The sequence below is a fragment of the Thalassophryne amazonica genome, chromosome 10 (assembly GCF_902500255.1).
Source record: "Thalassophryne amazonica chromosome 10, fThaAma1.1, whole genome shotgun sequence".
NCBI classification, from domain to species: Eukaryota; Metazoa; Chordata; class Actinopteri; order Batrachoidiformes; family Batrachoididae; genus Thalassophryne; species Thalassophryne amazonica.
The window spans coordinates 57,477,110-57,496,116 of NC_047112.1; the positions used below are offsets into that span (position 1 = coordinate 57,477,110).

General features: G+C 44.0%; 1 protein-coding gene across 1 annotated transcript in view; it reads right to left on the minus strand.

The window, feature by feature from the left end:
- The window catches only part of uhrf1 (ubiquitin-like with PHD and ring finger domains 1), a 50,498-nt gene that overhangs the window by 20,904 nt on the left and 10,587 nt on the right, over nt 1–19,007 (minus strand). The window contains exons 2-8 of the mRNA XM_034180029.1: nt 18,321–18,484; nt 15,441–15,705; nt 5,877–6,031; nt 4,482–4,697; nt 4,104–4,219; nt 3,663–3,849; nt 3,315–3,438 (exon numbers count right to left, since the gene is read on the minus strand). Coding sequence (XP_034035920.1) covers nt 3,315–3,438; nt 3,663–3,849; nt 4,104–4,219; nt 4,482–4,697; nt 5,877–5,998 — 765 coding nt within the window. The 5' untranslated portion in view covers nt 5,999–6,031; nt 15,441–15,705; nt 18,321–18,484. The remainder of the gene's footprint in view (nt 1–3,314; nt 3,439–3,662; nt 3,850–4,103; nt 4,220–4,481; nt 4,698–5,876; nt 6,032–15,440; nt 15,706–18,320; nt 18,485–19,007) is intronic.

Genomic DNA, 19,007 nt, shown 5'->3' on the forward strand with positions numbered 1-19,007 from the left:
AATTTCAGGGATTTTTTTTTTTTAAATTGTAATAAATATGTAAAATCTCAACTTTTTATTTATTGCTTGTTGTGCAACCAAACACATCACACATCAATTAACTCCCCCTGGTTGTACTGCAACACTTGGATGGGGAAAATAAGTGTTTATATAATTTTTGGGATTTTTTTTATTTCAATAAATATGAATAAAATCTCTAACTTTTCATTTATAGCTTGTCGTCAACCAAACTTACATCACACATCAGTGCGCTCCCTCTGGTTGTACTCTAAAATAAACATTTCTAGGGAGAACCCTGTGAATACAAATCTCAAAGCTAAAATTGAGGGAAGAGGCATGAGAAAACATAAGCAAAAAGAACCACATCATCAATTTCAGTCAGTGTTCTGAAGACAAACCATGGGGGAAATCAATAGAACTACCAAGTCACTGAATAAGCGAAGTGCGCAACGCATCTGCGCTTGCACGTGTCAAACGGGGCAAAAATTCCAACTACCAAACTCACGCTGCTCTCATTGAATTTCATATACAGTAGCATTAGCGGATTGTGAAAGTTAAGGCTTACAGGGATTGTTTCAAAGGCTTTAAGCCTTAAGTGACGCATACAATAATGACAGGTGCGCATTGTGCTGTTTTCAAATGCTCAAACACAATTTATAGGCTTGAAAGCTGGCTGAAAACACACGACTGCAAAGCTCCGCCGAGTCCACACAAAGAAGAAGAAATGTGGTCGTAAACCTCCGTTCCTTCTACACAATTTCCCCACAGAAAAGAAAGATCCAGACAGACGTAAAAGATGGACTAAAATTGCAAGTTTCTTGCACACATTTATTTTGTCAATATCCAGAAACTGTGCCGAATTATAATGTGGCTAATGATGCCGTTTTCGTGCATCGGCTTATGACTGTAATATCGCGCCATGAATGACGTGGCGCGTAATATTGTAAAATTGACATGTTCTATAAACGAACTGCGTGCATGCACATATCATTGTATGTCTGTCAACTTATCAAAACAAACGTGACACCAAAGAGGTTATATGTGAGACTCACCTTCCTTGTAGTCATTACGAAGCCGGCGGAGTAGCGATTTCTCATCCCTGCTTAGCAAATATTCTGCAATATCCACAGTTTCAGACTCTGGACTTTGTCTAACCATCCGTCAGTTGCCTTCAAGAGGTCAGAAATTTGTTTGTCTCCAATTATCAACAAGGACTGGTCATTTTCGGCAGCAGCTCTCTCTTCCTCCTTTGTCTGCACCAACGGTAGTTTCTGTAACGACGTAGCATACGCAAGCGCAGCCAGCTCTTCTTTCCGTTTCTGTCTACTGCCGTACGTAGTCCTGGTTGTAACAGGCAATCCGTGGAGCTGACAAAAATGCTTTAAATCGTCAACTTTCCAGCGGTTGAAATGATCCAAATCATAGCACTCCTCGCTGCTTTCCGCCGTCATAGCATGTGGATTGGTAGCCGAAAAATTTAGCGTACCCATAATGCACTGCGCGGTCCGAGATGTGCACTTCGCTTATTATGTCCTGGAGCTTATTTAGTAGAATAGGTTGGCCTCAAAAACGGTGTGCATGAAAGACTAGTGAGGAAAGCCATTAAGACACCCATGACAACTCAGTTATAGGGTTTTGTGGCTGTGACTGGACAGACCGATTTGTTTGGCAAACATTATGCATCCATCACAGTACCAAACCATATTGAGTCATGAATGGCTGCCACCTAACTGCTTTTTTTTTTTTTTTTTTATAATAATTTCATGTAGTAAGTTTAAGTATACGTCTTTGTATACTTTCTAGCACCACAATGCCTAACTGCAACTATTGATTCAGTCTGTCAATTTTTGGTGTGATTAATCATTTCATGTTTTGAATGTCAATAAATGACAGAATTTAAATATGCGTCACGTGTGATGTCATGATTGCAATGTGATAAACTATGCAGCCCTTGTGTGTGTTTAATTGACCAGAGTATCACATGTGCAACAGCAATGCAAGAAAAAAATTGTTTCCATAAAAATCCTTACTCTGGATGGCATTACCCTGACCTCTAGTAATACTGTGAGAAATCTTGGAGTCATTTTTGATCAGGATATGTCATTCAATGCGCATATTGAACAAATATGTAAGACTGCTTTTTTGCATTTACGCAATATCTCTAAAATTAGAAAGGTCTTGCCTCAGAGTGATGCTGAAAAACTAATTCATGCATTTATTTCCTCTAGGCTGGACTATTGTAATTCATTATTATCAGGTTGTCCTAAAAGTTCCCTGAAAAGCCTTCAGTTAATTCAAAATGCTGCAGCTAGAGTACTGATGGGGACTAGAAGGAGAGAGCATATCTCACCCATATTGGCCTCTCTTCATTGGCTTCCTGTTAATTCTAGAATAGAATTTAAAATTTTTCTTCTTACTTATAAGGTTTTGAATAATCAGGTCCCTTCTTATCTTAGGGACCTCATAGCACCATATCACCCCAATAGAGCGCTTCGCTCTCAGACTGCAGGCTTACTTGTAGTTCCTAGGGTTTGTAAGAGTAGAATGGGAGGCAGAGCCTTCAGCTTTCAGGCTCCTCTCCTGTGGAACCACCTCCCAATTCAGATCAGGGAGACAGACACCCTCTCTACTTTTAAGATTAGGCTTAAAACTTTCCTTTTTGCTAAAGCTTATAGTTAGGGCTGGATCAGGTGACCCTGAACCATCCCTTAGTTATGCTGCTATAGACTTAGACTGCTGGGGGGTTCCCATAATGCACTGAGTGTTTCTTTCTCTTTTTGCTTTGTATGCACCACTCTGCATTTAATCATTAGTGATTGATCTCTGCTCCCCTCCACAGCATATCTTTTTCCTGGTTCTCTCACTCAGCCCCAACCAGTCCCAGCAGAAGACTGCCCCTCCCTGAGCCTGGTTCTGCTGGAGGTTTCTTCCTGTTAAAAGGGAGTTTTTCCTTCCCACTGTCGCCAAGTGCTTGCTCACAAGGGGTCGTTTTGACCATTGGGGTTTTTACGTAATTACTGTATGGCCTTGCCTTACAATATAAAGCGCCTTGGGGCAACTGTTTGTTGTGATTTGGCGCTATATAAATAAAATTGATTGAAAAATTGATTGATTGAAAAACAACCAAGGGAAATATTGGAGAATTTGAATGATTGTTTTGCACAACACCTGAAAGCATCTTAATGATTACACAACATCACATAGCCACTGTCAGAAGGGTTGCAGCTGATTGAAATGTATGCATACTAATAAGTGCACAATTCTCACAAAAGAATATTCAAGAAGATGTCAGGAGGTGGCAGAGTTTCACTCACCTTTCCCCAGTCCCTCTGACTGGAGGAAATGGCAGAAGCCATCTTAGCTTTCTTCTTGCTCGTCTTCAGCTTCTCTCCCGCCAACACAACCTCTGTGGCATCATTACGGCAACCCGGACAATACCTGTAACAGTGTGACATTCAGGCTCAAGTCAAGCACAGCATACTGGAAAAAAATAAAATCATCTTTTTGGTGACTCAATTTCACAGCAAGCGTGAGATGACTGTGGGAGTCCATCACAGGTAAACCAGACTTGGAAACGTGTCATCACAACTGCTGCAAGTTCCTCAACTTAAGTTTTATCCAGACTACTGAATGAAAACTAGAGTTCATCTGAGACAACTGACCAGTCCTCATCTTCAGGGATGGATGTGAGCGGGGGGTCCAGGCAATAGGTGTGATAAGCCATGTCACACTCATCACAGAGCAGCTGCTTATCAGGATCCTGCTTGATGCCACAGATGTGACAGTTACACCAGCTGCATTTTTTATTGGGGTCGTCCTTGCAGTGCTTGCACTCTGGTCCACTCGATCCTGCAGAACAGACATTTCCTCATGTTCTACTAAAGCATACTCCAATAAACAAAATCACCTTTAAAAAGACAGCAGCAGCATTTCATACAACTTTTTCATTAATAAATTAAATCTAGTTGATCAGCATTAGCACTATACACTCTATTCCATATCTGTATTGAAAGACTCATTTATTCCTGCCTGTAGAAACTTTACCTGAATATTTTACAGAACATTTTAGAATTAAATGTTCTCATGTATAAAACCAAACCTACTTTTCAGGGGACTTTCAGATGTAACTACTGAGTCGTTCACTGAACCAGGCTCCTCTATTTTGTAGATCTCTGTCACAAACATGACCCGGCAGTCATTAAGGGAGTCACCAGCATCACTGCAAAAACAAACACATTCAGAGACTCCTTCACTGCCATATGTTTTTTCATACAGATAAACATTGTTCTACTATAAATAAAGCATTTAAATAAAAACAGAAGCACATAAAAAGCTTAATTTAATTTTTTAAAAAGGGGGGATAACAAGCTGGATGAGCAGGTATTTTCCAGCAAGTGGAGATTATAAAAAAAAAAAAAGCAACCCCTCTACTGCATGCTACAACCAAGTACAATGTATCTGCCATGTATAAATGCCCTTACCCAAGAATAATCTTGGCATAGATCTCACGCACAGTGCGTGTCTCTCTCTTTCGTTGGATTTCTGCATCATACCAGTAGCCACGTTCCTTGGGATCATCTGGATTGTAATTGAGCATAACAACCATGCCAGGCTCCAGCTCATGCCATTGGTACACCGTACGTGCTCGAGGGCGAACATCCTTGGCCAGGAGCTCCACCACATCACTCTCTGGATAGCTGTGAGTAGAAGTAATGTCATGCAAGAATGTGAAAACATTTACACCTCAACATGTGCTTCCTTCATCCTGCTGGTCAGGAAGGTGAGCCTGAGTGCACACACCTGCTAGATGATGACGGCAGTTATGGTTGAACATCTACACCACTCACTTTTTTTTTTTTTTTTTTAAGTTGCACTAACACAAATCACAAGGAAGAACACATTTCACAGGCTCAAAGGCAGAACTGGAAAGCCAGGGCTTCCACCAGCAGGGATCACACACACTTAGGAAATATTAATGTGCTCAAATTTTAGGCACCCAAGAATTTTGATGAAAATATGCAGTTTCATATTTTCCTCCTTCAGCTGTGTGCCAACAGAAAAAGTGCCCGCCACCTATGTAAACTGTTAATGCATAAAGGTATTAAGGCATACACATCTCATTAAAACATCTCAATTCAGTGCAAGTTTTGGCAGCAACAAGGTTTTGACCATGACCCAATTTTAACTTGGTCACAACGCGCTCATGTGTAAATTCAGCCAAGATTTTGGTCCACAGAGGATGCGGATCTGAGATAAAAGTGATCTGCTGAAGCATAGAGTTACTGCAGCAACAAGGTGCTCACCATGATGACCTACTTTTAAGTAGATCACAAGAATCAAAGAGCACACTTGTGCAAACAAGTCCAAGGTTTGATTCACTGAGCATATATATCCAGTATAGAAGCAATACCAAGAAGGACTGAGGAGTCCTTCTCCTCCAACAACATTTTGACAGTGACCCACTTCCAACAAATTCACAAGGGTCACAGAGTGCACAACACCCATGTGAAAAACATGAGCAAGATTTTGGGTCAGACAGCATGCGTATGAAAGAGATACCAGACAACGTTAAGTGACAAGGGATATGACCGATGCAACCCATCTTAACATCTCCTTTTGGAGGTCATTGGTTGGTGAGGTTAGACTTTACCCATATTGAAGCTCTTTTTTTTTTTTTTTTTTTTTTTAAAAGGGCACATTTTAAACAGTTATACTCCATTATATTTAATATATCAGGCCACAGTTTTCACAATTTTTTCCTCAAAAGATTCAGGCCCATTTACTACAGCAACACCACCACTTAGTATTGCATCTCAGCTCATTTTCAGGTGACTAAGAAAATGAAAAATATGTGAATAAAAAAATAAAACTCTTACTCTTCATATTTCACGTGGTACAGTGTCTCATCATCAGCAGGCTTCACTTCAGCAGCAACATCTTTAGGCAACGCTGTTGTCTTGGTAACTTTCACGATCTGGGCCTCAAACCACGCTCCCATGTTCAAATCTCTTGCATCCACAAACTCATTGATCTTTATAAACACAGGGGGAAATACGGAGGATTTTCAAGAACATGTGGCCAAATCTAGACTTTTTAAGTGATTCAGATTAAATTTATTATTATACCCTTGGGTAAATTTGGTTTACAGTGAGTGAGTGATCTCGTTTTGTAAACACAGAGCAACACAGAACAAGACAAAATGACAACAGTGCTAAGGCTAAAAGAACAAGGATGGCCCCAAGATAAAATAAAAACCACGAAGAGTTTTAACTCTTGTCTAAAAAGTCTAAACATGTCATACCAAGCCAGAGGATAAAAAAATAAATAAAATAAAAATGTGCTGTTCATAAAAACAAGGTAAAAGAAACCATACAAAAAATAAATACAATTATATTTAAGTTTCTGTTAATTGTTAACACCACTGATGGCTGCTGGTACAAAGCTGTTTTTATAGTGTTTTGTTTTACAAGCTGGTACCCTAAACCTCTGACTTGAGGAGCAGCAGACGACTCCCACCTGAAGAGGGTGGGAGTCGTCTCTCAGAATCAAACCAGCTATCCTCTGTACCTGTTTAGTAAACAGGATTCTGGATGAAGCCGAGACTCTCCAATCAGCTTGCTCGACCATTTCACAATTTGATATAAACAGTTTTAGTTTTTGAGGGACATGCTTCCAAACCATGAATCAAGACAAAAGGATAAAACTGATTATATAAAAGCATGATTAAAACAAGATCAGCATGGTTCTGTCAATGTTAAAAGTGGACAGTTTTCTCAGACAATACAGGCGCTGGCATCACTTTTTGTACAGCGTTGCAGTTTGCCTCAAAGTTCAGTTTGTCATTGATGACCGTTCCAAGATATTTATATGTGTTGACACACTCCACTGTCTGACCTTTTAAAACTGTTACCTCTTGACGGGGAGAACTGTTTTTGTGAAAGTCAATGATCATGTCTTGTTTTAGAAATGTTCATCTCAAGAAAAGACTTCCTGCACCAGTCAAGGAAATCAGTAACAACTGGGCCGTGACTCCTATCATTGTTTTTCAGCAGACTGACAATAACTGCATCATCTGCATGCTTTAAAATAGTTCTATTTCATTCCTCCTGACCGCCAGAGGGCGGTGCTTTAGCACCTGGATAACTACATGTGCGTAGCACAGAGGTCGAGAATATATACCAACAAAGTCATGCCATTGGATGTGGCCTGGGTGACGTCACTGGTTGTCTTTATATACCAGACGCACCCAGCGCTCGCTTTTTTCTACATTTTCACATTCTTAGAGGTTGAGAATGCATTTAGCTGCGATTGCCGCTCTCGTTTATAGCCTCGCAACCCACCTTCGGTTGGAGCTACGTGTACTGTACACGTCCTCCAGAGGCTGCGAGACATGGCTTCACTGTTTTTTGTATTCTTTGACTGACGCCTGTTGTGAGTACACCTTCCTAAACGCCGGGTGCGCGCCTTTGCCGCTTCCCTGCTGGGTATTTTCCTCTGTGCACATTAGCTGTGTTGTTTCGATGAAAGCTGGCTATTTGTTTAGTTGTGTCACTAATCCCGTTAACTACGTGGTAGTGTGTGTATCAGAACCAGTATAGTGTACTGTGTTGGGCTTGCCGTGAGTGTTTTCCACTCCTTGAAGTACTTCATCTGCACTGCCGCCATTTGCTAAGTTTAACAGCTCCGCTAGCAGCTAGTGTTGTCGTTGTTGCTCTAAGTGACTGAGCACTTGGGCTGTGAGTGCTTCACGCTCCGTGCCTCGTGTCGAGTCTGCGGCTGGAGTGCTTCACGCTCCGTGCCTCGTGTCAAGTCTGCGGCTGGAGTGCTTCACGCTCCGTGCCTCGTGTCAAGTCTGCGGCTGGAGTGCTTCACGCTCCGTGCCTCGTGTTACTATTTACACTGTGTGTGTGTTTCATGCTTTGTCTTTCCATTTGTAACCGTCAGGGCTTGCGTTAGCCATCTGCACACAGTCCACAATGTTGACAGGGCCTTTGTTGCATGGCTGTAGTACCTGTTTGGCTCCCTTGAGCCCAGATGATAGACATATGTTTTGCCCCTCGTGTCTTGGGATCAGACACCTGAGGGAAGCCCTGACTGGCGATGCCTGCCTTAGTTGTGCCAGCATGCCAATGGCAGAGAGATCTGCTAGACTTGCGGCATTGGAAAGTGGAATATCTAGTGTGACTTTGGCCTCCAGCCCCAGGAAAGAACCAAAGCGTCGTAAACGCCCACATGCAGGAGCCCTTTCTGCTAAGAAGGTTACTCATGACCATGCTTTGGCTGAAAAGGTCGAAACGTTGACTTCTGAGTTTGCTCAGATTAAGTCCTTGCTTCTGAATCTACAGCCTAGGGATGCAGTGACAGTTCCTGTTGTCCCTAATGAGGATGATCAGACCAATGAAGTTACTCAGCAGGAGGAAGATGTCTTGTCTATTGCTGCGACTGATTCCTTGTACATGACAAGTGATATAAACTGTGTGGAGGATGAGGACGAAAGGGGTCTTTCTCCAAGCCATTCATTAGTGGGCTCTCACACCTCTGAGGCAGAGTCCCTGCCGCAAACCAGACCTGGACTATCCTTTGTCAAGCAAGCTGTTCAGTTGGCTTTATCCAGGCTTGGGGTCGACAATTCCCCTGCGGAATCCACCGCTTCAAGTGCCTTTTTCAAAGTCACTCAGAAGCCTGAGTTCAACGTTCCAGTTTCTCAACCATATATCGAGGAGCTCCACCGATGTTGGGCGGACCCCAAATCACTGGCCCATCTATCGCAGGACTGCAGAGCCCTTAGCTCTATGTGTGATTCAGTGCAGTATGGTCTGAACCGTATGCCCGCCGTTGACAGCATTATTGCAAACCTGGTTGTGGCTCCAGCTGATGCTGCTCGGCCGGATGCCCGCTGCCCACGACCTCAGTGTAGGGTCACTGATGACCTCCTCACCAAAAGCTATGACATAGCTGCTCGCATCGGTCGCCTAGGCAACTCACTGTCCCATTTAGCCCTTGCCCTCTCAAAGTCTTTGAGGGAGGCAGAGGTTGATGATGCTACGCAAAGTCTTAGTGATGCCTCACTCCAAACCTTTGCTTATATGTCCAGAGTGCTTGGCAGACTGATGTCAACCCTTACCATCACTAGATGTCAGGTGTGGCTTGCGCAGTCCCCCCTGTCCGAAACCTGCAGCGGCACACTCCGTTCGCTGCTGGTTCTTCCAGGCCAAGTATTTGGACCTGCGGCCCAACAAACTTTGGAGCATGCTGTTGAGGCTAGTAAATCTCGGCAACAGTTTGGTGACCTACACCGGTCTTCCAGACCTCAGCCAATCAGACGTGCTACAGCTTTTCACTCTACATCCAGGCTTCCGCCGACTCCCAGAGCTGCATGTGCTTTTGCAGTTGAGGGCCAGCTCTCCCAGCGGCCTGCCTTTCGGGAGCCTACGGGCAGATCCCCGAGAACTGAACGGTTTCACAGAGCTTCCAGTAATCGCGCCCAGAGGTCCTCAAGGATGCGAGGCAGAGGTGGTCGGGTCTGACTGCCAAAGTTTGGCCCCCAGCCGTTTTTCACGAAATCAACTCAGCCACTGGGAGGCTCAAGTTCAAGACCCATGGGTCATTTCAACCTTGTTCAAAGGTCAGAGAATTCAGTTCAGATGTCATCCCCCAGAGTTCAATGGGGTGAGGATGACTGTTGTTTCCGACTCGGTGCAGTCTGCCGCCCTACAACAGGAGATTTTGGAACTCCTGGAGAAGGGGGCCATAGAGCCATTCACAGTTCAGACCACTCAGGGGGTTCTATTCAATTTACTTCCTGGTTTCCAAAGAGGATGGCAGCTTTCGTCCTATCCTTGATCTCCGACGTCTGAATCGTTATATCAAAGTGCTGCAGTGTTCAACATGCTCCGCACAGTAGACGTCCTTCAGACTATCACACCAGAGACTGGTTCACAAGTGTCGCTTAAAAGACGCCTATTTCCATGTGCCAGTGGTGCCTCGTCACAGGGCAGTTTCTCTGCTTTGCTTTCGAAGGTCAGGCATACCAGGTTCAGGGTGCTTCCTTTCGGCCTCTCTCTCGCCCCTCGTACATTTACCAGATGGTATGGCTGCAGCACTAGCCCCACTGCAAGCTCTTGGATTAAGAATCCCTACCCCGCTTTGACGTTGGCTTGTCTGTACTCCGACTCAGTAGCAGGCGCACAACGACACAGCTCTTCTACTGAACCATGAGTCTCATTTAGGACTCACAGTGAACTTTGCAAAGAGTTCTCTTGTTCCCAGTCAACTTGTTGCCATCAACTCCCTGACTATGACTGCATCGCCATCCCCGCAGAGAGTGGACGATGTAATTCATCTCATCTCACACATTCAACGGGTTGTGACGCTGCCTTTTGGTTTGCTGCTCCGGTTGATGGGCAAATTGACTGCAATGTCACTAGTGGTACCTTTGGGACTTCTGTTCTTACGTCCCCTACAGATTTGGATCAACAACCTAGGCCTCAACTCAAAGTTGCATCAGCACAGGCTTGTACGACTCTCAAACGAGTGCCTTCTGCACCTCAGACCCTGGGGGAACGTGGACTTCATCTGCAAGGGTGTCCCTCTAGGCTCCGTCCCTTCTCGCCGAGAGGTGGTTGTTACAGATGCATCACTCAAAGGTTGGGGGGCCATGTGGAATCACAGCGATGGGTGAGGGGTGTCTGGAGTCCTCAGGAGAGACTCCAACACATAAACGTGATGGAGCTTTGCGCTGTGCGACTGGCTCTCAAGCATTTCCTCCCGGCCCCTGAGAGGAAGACATGTTCTTGTCTGGTCGGAACAACACGTCACCAGTCTATCACATAAACCATCAGGGGGCACCAGGTCCAATCACTCATTGGCAGAAACTCGGAGGCTTCTCTTATGGGCATTGCCTCGCCTTCAAAGTGTCAGAGCAGTTCATCTGCCCGGCGTACAGAACAGCGCTGCGGATTTACTCTCCAGACAGAAACCACCACCGGGAGAGTGGAGACTGAACCCAACTGTGGTCCAAATGATCTGGCAGAAGTGGACCTTTTTGCTTCAAGCACCTCGACACATTGCCCACGGTGGTACTCCCTCTCGGAACCAGACAGCCTGCTGAGGCAGGATGCATTGGCTCACCAGTGGCCGGACTGCCTCCTTTATGCCTTCCCTCCTCTCCCGCTGCTGATGTTGACACTGCACAGGATAGATCAGAGCAGCCACAGGGTACTGCTGGTTGCTCCATTCTGGCCGGGGAGGATTTGGTTTCCCATGATTTACAAACTCCTGGAGGGGGAACCTTGGGCTCTCCCGGAGAGGAAAGATTTGTTGTCACAGCTACAGGGGAGGATTTGGCACCCTCACCCAGAACGCCTTTAACTGTATGTGTGGCCGTTGAGGGGCTGGACTCCTTGTTAAGTTCTTGTGACCAGGCTGTTGTTCAGACTATCCTTAATTCACGTGCTGCTTCTACCAGGGCTTTGTATGACAACAGATGGAAGATGTTTGCACGGTGGTGTGAGAACCAAAAGTTAGACCCGGAGCGTTGCCCTGTGCCTATTCTCCTCAAATATTTACAAGAACTGCTGGAGAAAGGACTTTGTCGCTACCTTGAAGGTTTATGTTGCTGCAATCTCTGCCCGGCACGTCTACGTTGATGGCTGGTCAGTGGGTTCACACCTCTTAGTGTGTTGTTTTTTGAAAGGTGCTCTACATTTGAGGCCTCCAAGGCTTGCACGCGTACCTTCATGGGACCTTCCTCTAGTCCTGGAGGGTTTAAGCTTATCTCCCTTTCAAACCAGTTGAAAGTGCTGATCTTAAATGGGTGTCAGTGAAGACTGCCTTTCTACTTGCACCGTCTTCGGATAAGCGGGTGGGAGAGCTCCATGCCCTATCAGTCGCTGGGGACTGTTTGTGATGGAATTCTGACGGATCTGGGGTTACGCTGTGGCCTAATCCGTCCTTTTTACCCAAGAGAATTTCAACCTGTCATGTTAACCAGCCAGTTTCCTTGGCTGTGTATGTCCCGCATTCTGATCCAGGATTATCTGTTTCAGGTTCCTTGTGTCCTGTCCGAATGTTGAAGCAGTACATTAGTGCGACTGCCGGGATCCGGAAAACAGATGCCCTGTTTGTGTGTTACGGTGATCACAAAAGAGGCTGTGCTGTCTCAAAGCAGCGACTCTCGCATTGGGTCGTGGATGCCATTTTACAAGTATACAGGTCCAGAGGTCTTCAGCCTCCTAAGGTTATGTGCCATTCCACCAGAGGGGTGTCCACCTCCTGGGCTGCACTGAGAGGTGTCCCTTTGAGTGATATTTGTGCTGCTGCTACGTGGGCTTCGTCCTGTACCTTCGCCGCTATTACAGACTGAATGTGGCTGCTCCTCCTGCGGTGACTTCGGCGGTGTTGGTCTGCCTCCACTCCCCAATGCTGATTGCGAGGTGAGTGTGACTCTTCGTGACCTTGTTGGTATTAAGTCATCCAGGTGCTAAAGCACCGCCCTCTGGCGGTCAGGAGGAATGAAATAGAACGAGAGTTACGAATCTAACTATGGTTCTATGAATTCCGGATGACCGCCAGAGTTGCTTGTCACTCAGAGTCTTGCGAGTTCATTCCGAAAAGAAGCGAGCGCTGGGTGCGTCTGGTATATAGAGACAACCAGTGACGTCACCCAGGTCACATCCAATGGCGTGACTTTGTTGGTATATATTCTCGACCTCTGTGCTACACACATGTAGTTATCCAGGTGCTAAAGCACCGCCCTCTGGCGGTCATCCGGAATTCATAGAACCGTAGTTACATTCGTAACTCTCGTTCTATCCTCTCTGCTACTATGGCATGTTTGTATAGAGGATGAATAAAAGAGGAGAGAGCACACATCCTTGTGGGGAACCAATGGAGGATGCGAACTGATCGGAAACAGGTCCGTTCACTCTCACATTCTGTGTCCTGTCAGTTAAAAAGTTCAAAATCCAGCCCACAAGATTGTTACTTACATTAAAATGACCTAAAAGCCTCAAGGCTAACACATGGGGATGGATTGTGTAAAATCAATCAATAAATAAAAATCAATAAATAAAAGTCTTGCATGTGTTCCTTTCCCCTCCAGATGTGTAAAAAGCAAATTTAATAAAGTGACTGTAGCATCTTCTACTCCTCTGTTAGGCCTATAAGCAAATTGCATGGGATCAAGGTCATGCTCCGTTGTCTTCAGAATTTCAGATCTTACCACTTTCTCAAAACATATCATTACAATCAATGTTAGTGTGACTGGTTTGAAATCACTGAGGGTCTTGGGAGAACTGATTTTTGGGACAGGGATAACAACAGGATCCTTCCAGACTCTTGGCACGTGCTGCATCTTTAAAGACTGATTAAAAATGTACTGAAAAATAGAGCTCAGCCCTTTCACACATGATTTCACCAAATGGCCACAAACGTTATCAGAACCATAGCTTTGCTTGGTTTGAGGGAACAGAAGGATTTTTCAACATCCTTCTGGGAAATAAAAAAGTGCTGATTGTCACACGCTATGACTCACTTCCTGTATTTCCTGACTAAAATCAAAAGCATCAAAATGTGTATAAAAACAGTTGAGCATTTTTTGTGTGTGTGTGTGTGTGTGTGTGTAGGCTCAGTTGTCCAGGTGGTTTCCATAGTAACCACCTGGACAACAGAGCCTACACAAAAAAGAAAAAAAAAAAAACCTAAGAGCATTTGCAAATTCAAGATTAGACTGCAAGCTATCAAAATAGATGGTCCTTTTGGCTTTAGAGTGTTGGAGGCCTGCAATGACTTCCATGCTTGACCAAGCAGATCCAAGGTTATGCATCGCCATCTTGTTCTCCAGTTTCCTTTTATAATCCTGCTTTGCTTTTAAAATCCCAGTATTCAACTCCTTAGTGGCTGTGTGCCACTCAGAGGCTGGACCATGTTTAAAAGCAAGTTTCTTGGCCTGTATACAAGCCTTAACTGAGCTCGTGACCCACAGCTTATTACTGGGAAACATTTTTATATGCCTACAGGGATGATCATATCCCTGCAAAAGGCAGCATATGAACAAACTATGTCAGCAAGTCCATCAAGATTGTTACCACATGCTTCTTTGACCATGTCCCAGTCAGTGCAGTCATAACAGTCCTGCAGGCAAAGCACAGCCTCCTCTGTCCAATCCTTAACATCTCTCATGTGGACCTTTTCCCTTTTTAACACAGTTTTATATGTAGGTAACAGATGCTCACAGTTGTGATCCCCCAAATGCCTCCTTGACAGACCAATAAAGATCAATAATTTCATCCCGTGTGGTTGGACAGGTTTCAGATTGTTAAAAGTCAGGTAGTGTCTTTTTAAGGGAGACATGGTTGAAATCGCCCAGTAAAAAGATTGGTACATCAGGTGAGACAGACTGCAGTTTCTGCACCACATCATGGATGACACTGCAGACAGAGGAGGCATTTGCCTTCGGATGCAAGTAAACTGTTGTATTAAACAGTTGCGGGAACTCATGGGGCAAGTAGAAAGGACACAATGATACACATAAAAGTTCAACATCTGGAGTGCAAATGCGCTCTCGTACAGTCACAGATTTAGGATGACAATACCGTTGATTTGTGTTTACCTGTCAACTCTGCACCGCTATCCAAACAGAGTGGCGCACCAAAGCAGTCAATGATCAGGTCTGCATCCCAATCACGTTCAGTGAGCCATGATTCTGTGAACGTCAGAATCCCAGTTTTAAGTCCTTCAGAAAAAGGACGTTTCCCTGAAGTTCATCGATTTGATTCTGGGGGGAATGGGCATTCCCCACGATCATCGAAGGCAGCGGAACCCGAATGAGTCTCAGCTTCCTCTTGCATAACCGCACACCACCTCTCTTTCCCTGCTTTCTTCGGCTTCTCTCCTGCAGTTTTTCACCACCAGTTCTTGTGTGAGGCAATTTTAAATATGTGATATGGAATCTGTACTGTGATATCTGATGCACCAGCTGGCATCATCTATTTAAGTCGAAGCAGTTCATTTCTGCCATACTGCAGCCTGTCTCCGCTGACAGTCCAGCTGTCATTAAACGAGCAGGAAAAACAGTAACCAGAAACACACCGCAGGGCAGAGAAGGTTCATTTTAGCCACACTGTCTAAAAGAACTCCATGAGGAGTATAAAACAACTTACAAAGTAAAAATGGCAAACATATTAAACACGAGACGCCAAAACTCTGACGGGTCGCTGCGTGCACATGTGCCCCAGAACAGTTTAGTCACCAGTTATGCAGGTAACTGCTTATGATTATATATATCTATATATATATATATATTTTTTTTTTTTTTGCAGCCTGAGCTCACCTATGCCATTTGTGAATTTTTCCAACTATTTTTCCTCCCATCAAATCTGCCAACCAAAACAGAACCCCAGTTACCAAACATAAGCTTGGTTCAAAGCATGCAGACTCACCTTGTAAAGGCCAAACCTGGGTCGATGAGCTCTGGGGCGATTATCTGGGCTGAGGTGCTAGCAGATGCAACCTCTACCTCACCATGAGTTGAGTTCTTGTCAGATTCACTTTGAGTGAGCCGCAGCCAGAATCTGAGTCTGAGAGCTCAGCTTCTTTGTCCTTTGTTTTGATTACATCAGTAGGTGATGCCTTCTGTCTAATAAGCAGCTGCACTATGTCGTTTAAGCCCACATTGTAGTCAAACATGGTGTGACCATCCTCCATCTAGCAGAAAATAGACATGAATGTATGAATGAAGTAAAAAAAAAATTAACACACCACATCGTAATTTCAAACTTATTTCAGTGTGCGATTACCTACCATAATGCTCAAATCCAAATCAAACAAACTTTCTGCCAAATAATTATATTCATGCTTGCGATAGTGGCATTAACTGCCAACTACAGTGTGAAATGTCAAACATGCACAGAAAACAAATGCACATAGTAAGTTCCCTTAGCTTCTCCTTTGTTTTCCACTCGGGGTTGCCACGCAGATCAGAGGTGGATCTGCATATTTAATTGGCACAAGTTTTACCCTGGATGTCCTTCCTGACGCAACTCCACATTACATGCAGAAATGTAGCAGGGGTAGAGCTTGAACCGGGAGCCATCGGTGTTGAAACCAAGTACACTAACATTTGGTTACCACCCCTGCACATACAATCAAAATTCATTCGGTTTTAACAGTTACACTGTACAATTTTGGCCGATGGTAGGGAACTGTACTCCACCGACTAATCACAATAATGCTCCGCGGAGTTTTTCGACTCCAGGAAAACTCCTCTTCTATATGTGAACCACAGCTGCAGGGGGAAGGGGAGGGTGGTATTGTGAGCTAAGGCGTGACTCACTGAGACGGAGTGTTCATGTGAGTTTGTGAGAGCTGAATGTCTTTCGCACTTCGCAGTTCTGTCACTGATATTCGCAAAGCTGTTGTTTATTTATTTCAGCGGACACTCCATCGTGACCTGAATGAAACATCTGCGAAGCACCACATGAATCCATGCAAGTATTTTGTAACGGATTAGAAAGACAACTCAGCAGGTATCCATGATTTACTCAGACTGACTTCCAATGAGTAAATTAAGTATTTGTATTCACATTTTTGGTTTCGTGTTGAGTTTTTTGGAAATGAGGAAAAGCACCAGTGACCGTCCTGAAAACGCTTCATGTATTCAGAGCGGGTGTGCCATCTAGTGTTCAATGAGATGAAACTTCAGTCACTGACCCCAACACTTTTTGTTTTTTGTCATTTTCTTATTTACATCAATTGATCTTTGCTAAGGGACCCATTCAGAAACACATTATAATTTTTACACTTAAGTTTATATCGCAATATATACCGTTGCAGTGAAGGGATTCAATTTATACTGCAATATGAATTTTAGGTCATATCACCCATCCCTACACACAGCAGTCCATGTTTATTAGTACTTTGGTGAACTCTTAGAGAAGGTACTTTTTCTCCAAAGATATAATTACATTTACAATCTACCCCACAATAACAGACTTAACGTTCTACATGAGACTGCAATGAGACCTTGGATTGGAAGAAATCTCATCAGAACTAGATGTGTGTAAATCTCAAGTGCACATTGCTGTATGCACATTGTCTCATCATATACATGTTTTGGTCATGTCTCCACCAGGCTCTCCTGCAAGCCCTCGTGTTGGGGAAAATTAGGGCTAAAATGACATGTACATTTCCTACAAAATTACGTCAATTTGAAAAGAGAAAATCATCCAGGTATATTTCCCCACTTAAGCTATGAAAGACATCCATGTCACATTGCACTACACTAATGTTAAAATAACAGACAACTTCATCATAAATAAAATGTTCAAATAATATATAATATAAAACAACAACTTCCTACTGAGATCACATGAACTGAGATCCAAGCAGTAAGACCCTGTTCAGACTGGGAAAGGTTGTTTCCTGACTGGCCTATTAGTATTAACTATGAGGTGGGATCACAGGGGTCTGAAGGAAAATGTAGCTGTAAACCTGCTAGCTCAGAGATCATGATGTCATATTTTTTCAATACATTTATGCACCCCACAGCGTTCATCTCTACTGTTGCAGTGTTTGGTGCAGCTGCAACAACAAAAACAGTAAACAATCTTCATCTGTTGCACCTTCTCACCAACAGAATCAACCGGGTGTCTTTCCTCCCACATGTCCTCACCTTTTACAGCCGTGCTTAGTGTTGCCACAGCAGAAAGAATTGCAATGTGCCCACAGTCATAGGAAGATTGACATCAAGATCCCAAGTTAACCGGATTCTTGCCACATTTGCATTCAGACCTCGGCGGATCTTGCTCAAATCCTCCTCCTCTTGGAGGTGGGATGACCCAGATAGAAAACAACCTGGCTTAAATCCAATTTGCACTGTTCTGATTCAGATAAAGCTACCTGACATGAAGCCCAGATTACGCTTGAATCCCACTCAAACAGGATTGCCACCCCGGTGCGAACGTGGTCATAAATACCAGCTTTGTCTGTTAATATGTTTTTGCTGGCTCAATTTCACAATCCACTGAATATTTTCAAGAATCTTATAGCTATAAATAAAAATTATAAACTTGTGAAAGAAAGAAGGCTACATTATAGGTGTCAAGATGACACCAGAAAGGGCAAAGAGGGTGCAGATTTCTTAGCAACCACCAACTCCACCAGGTGATTTCACTGATTAATATCAGATGGATGAGTTAATCCAAGAAATCACCAGTGGAGTTGGTGGTACAAAGAAATCTGCACTCTTTTGCACTTTCTGGTGTCAGGCTGACACCTATGCGTCGTGGGGAGTTATTAAATTTAAAATAGGCTGCCCTCACCTGTTTGCCACGGTAGAAAGCCTCTGTCTCTCTGGCTCAACCTTAAAAAGCTCCATGATTTTGACACGCAGCTCATCAACCTTGGTGAGTTTAGACAGAGAATCCACCCGGTGGTTTCCTTCCCATCCATGTCCTGACTTGAATCCACATTGCAGCTGCCCTGTCTGAACATCCATACCACAGCTCATTAAAATCACTGCAATTGTAATTAGATTCACTGTTGTAACAGATTAGTGACCCCAACACATAATTTATTATAAAATAATAATAAAAAAAAAAATCCAACTTGCAATTTGATATCATATGCTTCCACAAGATCTGTGCCCCAAGAAAATCCTATCTGAGGTCTACAAACAATTCAGGTTTTCTCCTCAGACAATGCAAAATGGCGCCACACCGCTATACTGCTATCACAGTGCTGGTAAACTTGGTGGCGTCTTCTCGCAATGTTTTCGCGTGACACGCGGTGGGAATCTGACCATGCGCGAACCTATTTTTGCAAAACGCAAGTGTTACACAAAGCCCAATGATCAGAGGACAACCTCTGCATTTTTTGTTTAATCTTTGGAGGTGGCCACAGCCCGTGTAGCCATCCAGGGAGGGGGCACGCCCACAGAGCTGATTAAAAAGGGGTATCAAACCAGTAAGAGGAGTCCCCAAAATTCTGCAAAATGTTATATAAAATAG